Raw genomic sequence first — 12061 nt, forward strand, 5'->3', positions numbered from 1 at the left:
CTCTCCCTTTATGAAATAACATTGAAAAGATTAGGCACTAAAAGTCCCTATTTTGTATTCAGATTCATTTTTTTTTTTACAAAAAAATTGGAAGTAACTTAATGGAAATTAAAAAAAAAAAAAAAACAATATTTTAAGACGAATACAAAAATCTTTTAGGTATATCAAATTTTCTTTTTTAACATAACGGACATTTATCCAACAATTTGCACAACCATTTTTATTTTATTTATTTTCAATTAGTAACATATTTTTTGTAAATTTATTTTTGGTTTTAATTTAATTTGTGGTGATATTAATTCACCGACCATACCCCGTAATTCGGCTCTTCTCTAAAAAGTGTGTCCTTATAGTTGCTGTTTTGCAGATATATAAACAACTTAGTTATAGTTTTTTTTTGTATGAATATTATAATGATATACAAAGTTACATAATTTATTTATATATTTTATTTATATTATGTAAGTATCTAGTAATCACAACTATTTTAATTTTATTTTTATATTTTATATTTAATTTATTTTTTTTTTGTTTTTTTTTTTTTTTTTTTTAATTTAAATAAAGATGTATCATTTTAAACGTTCTGATAGATGTTAGCAAGAGAATTAATTGAGTGTTTGAACTCAAAGCGTAATATTTTCCAATAGAAAAATGTTCATTGTTGTTAATAAATATTTAAATTTTTAACATTTAATATATATTCTGTTTTTTTTTTTTTTTTAATTTTTTTTTTAAGTAGATTGTCTTCAAAGATGAGTGCAAGATTTTTTTATTTCATTTATTTAGTTTTTCAATTTAAATTATGAAATTGAAATTATAATGCTGGTAATATTTAAAAATTCCTTTTACCTTACACTAAGGTATACAATTTTATTTTAATTTTTATTATTACATTTTACTGCGCATTTTATTTTTAAGACTTTCTGTTTTTTTTTTTCAATAGAATTGTTTCAATTGAAACCATTTTTCAATACGGAAAAGAAATTTGAAATACATATTATTATTTTTTTAAGAAAGTTAGAACTATCTATTTTTTTTTTTTTTAATTTTTGTTTTAGAAGTAAGAAAATATTTTTAAAATATTTATAAGTAGAAGATAGCAAAATTTTCATGTAAGTTTTATTTATTCATTTTTTATTTTTTTTTGTCAATTAAAATAATTTATTTTTCAGTCATTCCAAATGGTAGAATCCCTAAATTTTCTACTAATAGTGCATAGATAATGTGATATATCTACTTCTTTTAATCATTGTAAATGTTAATATTGTTTTATTAGGTATAATATTATTTTTCTTATACAAGCTTGCAGTGCTGCGTTAGTGAATTTATCATTTTAAAGTATTTTTTTTTTGTTTAATTATGCTTGCTGAATTTGCATTAATCCATTATAAAGTGCTTTTTTTACTTAATTTCAGTTTTTTTTGAAGATTGTCATATTATTTAGGGTTTATATATTTTTCACAACAAAGATTCAGAGGTTCATGATTATTTTTGAATTATTATTTTATATCCTTAGAATAAGTATAGTTAAAAAAATATAAAAAGTAGTGTATGCACTTTTTAGCTAACCCAGCTTTTTAAAATGCAACTAAAACTCAGATTTAAAGACCTCCTGTTTCTGTATAAAAACTTATTTGTAGAACTCTCAAAGCCTCAAAGGATAACTTCACCGATCTCTGGATAGTGGGATTTTCCGACTTTAATTAAAGATAAAATCAAATGGAATACATTAAAACAAAAAAATGATAAGGAGGCCAATATAGGTAAACAAGATTAATTTACCAAAGAAACTTTAAGCCATAAAACCTTACTTTACTTTTTCCAAATCAACATTTTTCTGTCGACATTTTGTTGGTCGATTTTCTTAAAATCGGTTGTAAAAATATTTTTTTTTTTTTAATGCATTATTTGTTTTCCATTACAAATTAAAAAAAAATATTTATTGCAAATAAAAACAAATTTTACTAAAACAACAATATTTATTGAAAATAAAAAATAAATTTGCATAAAAAAAAATTTTTATTGCAACTGAAAAATATTTGCATTGAAAATAAAAGTTTTATTGCAAAAAAAATATTTTGCTTGAAAAAAAAATTATTGCAAACAAAAAATTTTCTGCATTGAAGAAAAAATTCAATGCAAAATGTGTGCATTTTTTTAATATTCGTCGAATTTCTTACATTTTTGACTATTTGACCATACCTACATAGGCTATTTAAACTGTAATGGTGAATATATGGCCAAATAGCCAAAATTGTAGGAAATTTATTTGCAATGAAAATTTTTTTTAATACAAAATATTTTTATTTGCAATACAAATTTTAATTTCAATGGAAATATTTTTCAGTTTGCGATAAAATTTTTTTTTTAATGCAAATTTTTTTTATATGCAATAAATATTTTTTTTAATGCAAATATTTTTCAGTTGCAAAACAAATTTTTTTTAGTGGAAATTTTTTTCAGTTGCAATACATTTATTTTTTATACAATTGTTTTTTGTTTTGCAATAAATATTTTTTTTTTAATTAAAGTGGAACTTTGCCTCTACTTGAAAAAAATATGTGTTATATAGGTGAAAAATGTATATTTTATATTTATAAAAATTAAAAACTATTTCAGACATATTTTTAATTAAATCTTCAGAAAAATGCCTTAACCAACAAAAGGATGAGAGTTGAGAGTATCTTCAATTAATTATTTTTTTGACACTTAAAGTGAGTCATTTTAAAAATCTAAGGAAATAATCAGCGTTTAGCTTTTATGCGCAAGCGCAGATTGTGTGTAGGTTTTGTTGGCGTGCTTTCTTATTTTTGGCTGATATTTATCTTAATAAAAACAATTTTCACATTACTTTCAAAATATAACTAAAATTAATTAAAAATGCTGCATAATTCAAAAATAATAGTAAGTTATAAGAAAGTATCTACAAAAATTCAATAGTTTCAAATGTGAAATTTTGAACTGTTTTGCTTAGTGTTATAAATTTATATTGCCTATTATGGCCCCTAAGCGAATAAATTCAAATTGAATCAAAAAGGACTTTCAGTTTAATAATTTTAAGTTTTTACTCAACATTTTAACAGTCAGATTAAATAAAAAGAAAATCATGGTTTGATTCAATTTGTTGAGCCCCTTTTATTCGCTTAGGGACCAAATAGAAAATTTCACTTATCTGTTATTATATTTTTGACATTTTAATTTATATAATTTTTTTGTATACAACATTATTTTTAATTATTGATTTTGGTATAATATTTATAGAACAAAAAACTTAAAATTAAAATATCGTAAGACAGTATTTAAAATGTACAGGAGTTTTTCTCGTGTCATATTTTTATTTAATAAAAACAATAAATATAAATTTTATTATCAAATATTTTTTTTTGTAAATAAACTTAACTATGAAAAATTACAAAAAAAAAATCAATACAAAATTGTCATAATTCTTAAACACGGAATACATCATAAACTTTATAGTGACTTCATGCTGAACTTTCATTAATAGTTTTATAGAAAATTATACTAGGTATATATTTTTTTTTTTACAATTTTGTTACGTTGGTTGTTTAATACATACTTTACTTTCATTACATAAATCAGAGTTTCTATTATAATTCCATTTATAATTTAATAAACAGGAATTTGTTGTACAATAATTGTTTCATTATGTATTAAGCCAAATAGTTTATTATGCTTTTCATTATTATAAGATTCCATATAATTCGATGAAATTTTGAGCGATGCATCCGTGATCGGTCAAGGAGAATTATCCGAATCAGAATTACCAAATGAATGCATTGGAAATAGTGGATACCATCCGCCAATATGTTGTTGTAAATTTATTTTATCCAAATTAACTTCTGTGCCACCGAGTCCTTGATTGTGCTCAAAACCGACACAACGTTGCCATACCATTATGACAATGTTTCGACCAAAAACATCAGAACTCTAAAAAAAAAAAAAATTTGTTTTTATTTTTTTAATTCCTTATTAAAGTCAGGAGAGTCATTTACATTTTAATAACTTTTGAATGTTTATTTCCATTTTGGAAAAAAATTAAATTTTTTTGAAAAACCCACAGTTTTGAAAACTAGTCCATATTACCTACCTAAATTTTGTTTGAAAGATTATTTTTATATGCCAAAATGAACTGGCCACTAAAATGGACATCTTTTAAGAAAAATCATATCCTTTTGGGTGTCGAATTAATAAAGCTGTTCTGTATACTAGCCTTCAATATAACTACTTTTTTTTCCTAAAGTTCAACTTTCGCGAAAACTGTTGTTTGTCATACATTCACTTCTGTTAAAGAAGATTCAAACCACTTTCATTGAATTGCGAAATAGGTACTCGTACTGGAGATAAAAATGAGGCATAACAATGATGGAGAATGCGGAAAAATTGGGTCCCGCAATTCTGTCTGTCGGTCTCTATCTCCGGCTACAGTCTAAACCACTCAAGAGATTTGCTTCAAACTTGGTAGTTTTGGATGATTCCCTAGAGGGGAAATTGAATATTTTTTTCAATCCAAAAGTAACGGTACTTTCCATATGAACTAAATGAAAAAGTAGTTTTTCTTTAAAACGGCTCTAAAGAAAAATATAATGTAAAGCGCATAAGGTTCTAACTTTGAAATAAAAATTAATTTTTTTTTAACCGTTATTTATGATCTCTGGCTTTCTCGTAAACCTCAACCAATTTCAACGAAAATTTTTTTAGTACGTCTAATTTAAAGATCAAGAAAAATTTTCGAAAATACAAATTTTGGTTAAAAAAAAATTCAAATTTTTTTAAAATTTAGTTCAAATATGAAAAATTTTCGAAAATTTTTATATATAAAAATTATTTAAAAAAAAAAAATTCAAAAAAAAATTCAAAAAATCTCTCTTATACCTACAAGAAATTAAATATCATACTTCATTTTGAGATTGAAATAATTCAATAAAATATTGTTTTCCTAGTTTATAAAAACAACTTAAAATTTATTTTTTTTAATTTTTTTTAAAGAATTAATGATTTTATAGAATTAATGATTATTACCTGATATTTAATTGTTTGTTTATAAATTGGCTCAGCAGAATGTCGAACTACTCGAGTCTTCTTCTTATGTCGCAATCTGTCACCGTCTTTGATGTAGCACTTAACATAAGTATCTGGTGGAGTTTCACAATCAACTGGTACAATATTTCTGGCACAAATTACCTACAAAAATAAGATGCATCAATCATTTTATATAACATCCATAAATCAATATAAATTTCAATAATTATGATAATTTTACTTACCTCAACTTCAACAGTTCCTTTTATTTTCAAAAATCCCATCTTCAATTCACCATACCTGCCTGCCGTCAATCGATATCCCTTAGGATGTATTTGGCCAGGTCCAAGTTTAACATAGGGATCCGATTGACTGATTGCAGCTGACGTCAGTATTGACGTCTTTTCTGGACCAATTTTATTTACATTCGAAACAGACGATGCTGGTTTAAGTATGGATACTGATTGTTTGCGTATAGGTGTGAAACCACCCGAACCCTTCCAACGGGGTACTGTTATCTTTTTACTTTCATCATCCGATGGGGGACTTGTTGCATTTGTACCAATGCCGATGGGTAAAATCTCAGGAATTTCCATGACGCTGTCCTTTCTAGTTCGGCTTGCTCCTGAAATTTTGTTGAATTGGTGTGTGGGCGCGCAGTATAATGGAATTCAAAGGAAACAAAAAAAAAATGGAAATTAGCATATATACGAAATAAAAGAGAATACAAAGGATATTTCACAATGGACAACAGAGCACTCGTGTAGTCAATAGACAAATTGACTGTAAATTTTTATAAATGCAGGGTTGACACTTGTTGCTGATTGAGTGGGTTTGCTATTTTTGTTTTTTATTTTTATATTTTTTATTCATTTACAAATTGAATGAAACAAAACTGCTTTTGTAACAAAACGAGAATACAAAAAAAAAAGAACAGACATAAAAAAGAAGAACAATAAACAATTCAAGCACAATTTGCACATTCGTATAAAAAAGATATAAAACGAGAAGGACGTGATTACCATGTTATTTTGTATTTTATTTGAAAGGAGCAACAAAAGTAAAATAAACAAATAAGGAGCTTTATGTTTAAAAAAAAACAATTTTTATTTGTCGTTAACTATCAATGAAGATAAAACACGTGCGTTAATTTTATTTCTTGGAGATTTCCCCATACGCTGTTTTTCATAAGTCTAAACATAGAAAAAGTTATTGATACACCTACGTCTCTTGTTAAATTGACTGAACATTTTCATAACTTTTTCCATAAAATAATAAAAATGCCACATTTTTGCAACTTTTTGGTTTTATAATGACATAGTAGATTGACTTCAAGAAATAAATGTCAAATAATATTGTATTGTAACTTACACAATAATAAATCAAAAACAAATTAAATTCAATGAGCAATAATTGACATTGATAAGTACTTTTAAGTAATTTTTTTACCATTTTATTATATCGTCGTCTTTTTTTCTCAACCTCGTATCTCTCTTTCAATAGGTTTTCAGTAGGAAGAAAAAACTTATTATTTCGTACTATAATTTTTTCAAGTCAAATTTTTAAATGTCATTTCATTTGAAATTACAACACGAATAGTTTTCACGTGTTTCAATCCTGTATTAAATTACGCTCTCCAGATGAGAGAAGCATTTTCAGATGCGAGGTTACAGCATAAAGAGTTCCAGTGCAATCGATTTACCGAAAATTTTAGATACGAGGTTGCTGTATTAAAACTAATCATTAAAGAACCAAGAACTTTTGTAGTTTTTAACGAATGCACTGAAGATGACAAAACTATATACAACATATGTATTTTATGCCATTAGTAAAATATATAAGGAATGAGATTATTTAACTTCTTTTCGTTGTTAAAAAAGGTTAAAATCTTCGTTTTTTACTTAAACAACGATATATGTATTTTGAAATCTTTTTGTACTTTACTTTTAGTCCAAGATCCCAGGGCCGCCAGACATTACTTATTTTCTCAAGAAAAAAATGTATGGAATTACGTAGTGCTAGGACATACTATTAGTGTATGGATACTGGCTATCTTGTGCCGACGGCCATTTTACCACTAACAGGTGCTAAAGGTACGAAAAATACGTAGTTACTTTTCTTATTTTCTCAAGGCTGATTTTTATATATGATACTCAGGGAACTAATACACTAATTTTTGTAAGCTGCCAGATCCGTCGGATGGGCCTAACACCTTGCCAGACACGCATTTTAGTATACGGGAAAGTTAGATTTTGTTATATGGAGGTCTGGGAAAAAATTTATAACACATTTTGACTTCAGGACTCGAAAGATTATCAAGACACGAGTCGAAAACCACATTTTGAACAATCGCATCTAGAGTCATTTGGCCGCCATTTCGTTTTTTTTAATAAAAATTTCAATTTTTCACATAACTCATGTATTTTTGAATCTACAGAAAAAAAATGTATCGCAAACTTGAAGATAATTTAATTTACTACAATATATGTTAAATTACTTTTTTCGATTATACCTTCGGTTTAAGAGTTAGGGTGGTTTTTTTTTGAAACCATATTTTCGTCATATCTCTTTTATTTGAGCTTTTTTGAAAATTAACTTGAAGTAAAAGTTGTAGATCTTTTTATTACCTTCAATTATTACATTAACGGTTTTTCGATTTGACAGTCCGTTTTTGATCTGTAGGAAAAAAACTTCAAAAAGGTTGCAATTTTTTAATATAGGCAAAATATTCTAGTACAGGGTAATTTGCATTAGATGTAACAACAACCTAGGCGTGTAGGTTGCACTCAGACAAGAACAAAATCGTATAACTAACACTGCCAGACCCATTCCGACAGCCATTTTTTTTTGCCAGACACCTTACACGCACAATTAATGCTAGCTATGTGTATCAGCGCCAGCGCAGCGTGAGCATGTTTGTAAAGGAGTTTTATAACAAAGCGTGTCTGGCAAGGTGTCATGCCCATCCGACGGGTCTGGTAGCTTGCAAACATTTATTGAATTAGTTCCCTGAGTGTCATATATAAAAATGAAGCTTGAGAAAATAAGTAAAGTTAAACTATTTTTTTCAAAGCTTTAAGGTGTCTGGCAAAAAAATGGCTGTCGGAATGGGTCTGGCAGTGTTAGTTATACGATTTTGTTCTTGTCTGAGTGCAACCTACACGCCTAGGTTGTTGTTACATCTAATGCAAATTACCCTGTACTAGAATATTTTGCCTATATTAAAAAATTGCAACCTTTTTGAAGTTTTTTTCCTACAGATCAAAAACGGACTGTCAAATCGAAAAACCGTTAATGTAATAATTGAAGGTAATAAAAAGATCTACAACTTTTACTTCAAGTTAATTTTCAAAAAAGCTCAAATAAAAGAGATATGACGAAAATATGGTTTAAAAAAAAAACCACCCTAACTCTTAAACCGAAGGTATAATCGAAAAAAGTAATTTAACATATATTGTAGTAAATTAAATTATCTTCAAGTTTGCGATACATTTTTTTTCTGTAGATTCAAAAATACATGAGTTATGTGAAAAATTGAAATTTTTATTAAAAAAAACGAAATGGCGGCCAAATGACTCTAGATGCGATTGTTTAAAATGTGGTTTTCGACTCGTGTCTTGATAATCTTTCGAGTCCTGAAGTCAAAATGTGTTATAAATTTTTTCCCAGACCTCCATATAACAAAATCTAACTTTCCCGTATACTAAAATGCGTGTCTGGCAAGGTGTTAGGCCCATCCGACGGATCTGGCAGCTTACAAAAATTAGTGTATTAGTTCCCTGAGTATCATATATAAAAATCAGCCTTGAGAAAATAAGAAAAGTAACTACGTATTTTTCGTACCTTTAGCACCTGTTAGTGGTAAAATGGCCGTCGGCACAAGATAGCCAGTATCCATACACTAATAGTATGTCCTAGCACTACGTAATTCCATACATTTTTTTCTTGAGAAAATAAGTAATGTCTGGCGGCCCTGGGATCTTGCTCTATTTATCATTTGTTATTTTTTTGGTTGTAGTTACTTCTTAGACTATTGTTTTGCTGCACTTTGTTTAAAGAAGAAAATAATAGAATTTTTATATCATTATTTTAACTTTAAATTGAAATCATTCTTTGAATGATGCACATTTTGAATAAGGTGGTTTGCACTTCTAGAGCCATGAAGCAGAGGGCAGAGGTGCCTTCTTTATTTTACCAAAGTTATTACTAAGTTCCTAAATTCTAATTGAAGTGTGAAATAGTCAGGAATCGTAACTATTTCCAAATCACTTCCATGGTATGATTTTAGTGTGTTGATCTATTAAATAGCTAGACGTTTGGTTTTCAAGACAATTCAAGCATTTTTATTTGTTTTATTAATCAGCGGAAAAATTAAATTCAAATTTTGAATAAAAACATGATTTTCGGTTATAATAATGGAATTGACATTACTATAAAAAAAAATTACTCGTTTAACATTATCTAACAACATTCAACATTCCTAAATGATTTGTTAAAAGAACACAACAAATTCTAACAATGTCACTTCAACTTGTTTTCACATACTAACCATAGTTAAATATTTCCAATCGTTAATTATTCCTAATTTCAAAATTTATTCTTAATTTTACATCACTCACGTAACTTCTTCAAAAAGTCGTTCAAAGCGAATCATTTTAAATTATCATATCTATTAAATGATAATTTAAAATGAACTTTACACGAGAAATGGCCATCCGGAAATCAAATTTTGTCTTTGCATATTATTCCAAAACTTTGCAGGGTTTGAAATGGAAAGTGCAAAGTTTTTTTGTTTGGTGCAACAAAATCAAAGAATTCTTTGCAAATTCGCAAAACTTTGCGCTTTTCAGAAAAGTACTTTGTGCTTTGCAAATTTGAGGTTGGTGCAACAAAATTTGCAAATAAGGAATTTTTGTTCTACTTTTCAAAAACTAATTTCCTCTCCGTAAATTGGAGTTTGGTGCAACAGAAGTTGCAAAATTAAAGTGCAAAGATGCAAAATGCAAAGTAGTTGGTGCAATAGGGCCCAGGTGTGTTTTTTTCGATGTAGAGCTTCGTTATCATCACCATTACCCATTGCCAAATCCACCAACTCTGCACCCCTGCTCCACCTTTTCGACTTAAAAATATCACTATCTACGCATTTTTCCAGTATAAAATTTTAATACTAAAAAGTAAAAATAGCCCATAATATTATACCTTTGGAAATACGATAAAGAAAATTACATTATTTTCACAAAACACTTTTATCACCGCGATTTTGATGACTACACGACTAACGAAAATCAACCAAACTTGTACTAGTTAAGTTCTCACTCTAATTACGGTAAATTTGAAGGTTACCCATAAGAATTTCAAGAAAAGTTCGTCTTCATTATAATCTGCATTTGAAAACAAAACAACAATAATAACATTGGTCGCTCTTGCAATATATGAAGTGCAACAACCTCGTATCTTCGAGTTTAAGTAACGAGGTATTTTTGAAAACCTCGTAACTTCGAGTTACGAGGATCTTGCAGTAAACAAGTACAAAGGAAGTAAGATGTAAGGAACTTGCATGGTCATTTCTGAATAGCTTGAGATAGCTATTTAGATATGGGTTTGTTACACTTATGAGACGGAAAGAAACGATGCCAAATCCGAAAAAAAAAAACAAAAAATCAAAATTTTGCAGATACGAGGTTGAGAAAGAATAGCGACGATATTTTTTTTTTTTTCAGATGTTTCTAAATAAGAATAAATAATGTCGTTTTCGATTGGACGTCCAGAAGCGTCCGGAAGCGTTTGGAAGTCTTCTGAAACCGTTTTATTGAATTAAAAATGACAGCAAGAACGCTTCTCAGAAGAGAAATTCTCTTCTCGATTTAAAATCAGAATCAAATCCAGAAGCACTAATACATGAATATTTAAAAGTCAAAAATTTCACTCAATCACAAATTTTTTTGGTTTTTCATTCAAAATGTTATTTTTTTCTGTAATTAAACAAATAAACGCATTATATACTTACTTTAAATATTCTGCAAACCAACTGTCAGATTTATTAGCTGAATATTACCGTTTTTGAAAATTAATTTGTAATATTTCATTTGAAGGAAAAAAAAATTAATTTATATTTGACATTCAAAATTTCACAGAATAACTAACACAAACACAAAAAACAAAATTGAGTGGAAGTGATTCAAACTGTTTTATTGGATTTCAGAATGAGTGAATCCTTGAGTGATTCCAATCGAAAACGACATAACTGATTTTGTAAAGAATATTAAAAAGTGTTTTGACGTGTTGAAAATTCATATAACCCACTCATAATATGTTAAAACAATGGTGAATGTTCCATACAAAACAAATTCTATGCAGTTTTTTTGTATCATTTTTTAACCGATCAGTAATAGGAATAATAAATTGATCAGTAAATAGAACAAAATATCAATTTGATGGATGAATACCTGCTCAATGATACAGAATTTATATTAACTGTTTATGTTTTTCCATAGACAAAAAATATTACGCATACGCCAGAGTGACTAATTCTTATACAATAAGACTGAGATACTAACAGCTATATTATTCACTAATTTCAAAACAAGTTTTATCTCAGAACATGTTTAGTCAATGTTAGAAGTTGGTATCGTGAAATATGTAGAATTTAGTTAAATATTAAAGAAAGCTTTAAATTTGATTATTAGTTGGGCCAAAAATCTTAAATCAAATTTTGGTTTTGTAGCAGTACTTTGTAATTATTTAACTTTATACTTAACGAAAATATTTATATATTTTTTTGGTATTGTTTGAAATATATGTACATTATATATGTATGTTTTGAAAAAATAAAAATATTATTAAATATAGCAAGATCGAAAAAGAACGTTTTTGTTTTCGTTTATATTTTAAGACGCTTAAAGTTTAACTGTCAATTGGTCGAGGTATTTCAAATTTAAGCAGTCACAAAACATGTTTTGTTATAAAAATAGTTTTGAAATTTGTCAATAAAGGAATTAAGCCAACGAGTGCTATTTTTTTT

General features: G+C 27.2%; 1 protein-coding gene across 3 annotated transcripts in view; it reads right to left on the reverse strand.

Annotated features, from left to right (window-relative positions):
- Positions 1 to 3457: 3457 nt before the first annotated feature.
- LOC129911692 (regulating synaptic membrane exocytosis protein 1) overlaps positions 3458 to 12061 on the reverse strand; it is a 247748-nt gene continuing 239144 nt past the window's right edge. For all 3 annotated transcript variants that reach the window (XM_055989559.1, XM_055989558.1, XM_055989557.1), the window contains 3 exons: positions 5286 to 5665; positions 5041 to 5202; positions 3458 to 3948 (listed from right to left, as the gene is read on the reverse strand). In XM_055989559.1, the coding sequence (XP_055845534.1) occupies positions 3757 to 3948; positions 5041 to 5202; positions 5286 to 5665 (734 nt within the window). In that variant the 3' untranslated portion in view covers positions 3458 to 3756. The remainder of the gene's footprint in view (positions 3949 to 5040; positions 5203 to 5285; positions 5666 to 12061) is intronic.

This window comes from Episyrphus balteatus, chromosome 2 (assembly GCF_945859705.1).
Source record: "Episyrphus balteatus chromosome 2, idEpiBalt1.1, whole genome shotgun sequence".
In the NCBI taxonomy this organism is placed as follows: Eukaryota; Metazoa; Arthropoda; class Insecta; order Diptera; family Syrphidae; genus Episyrphus; species Episyrphus balteatus.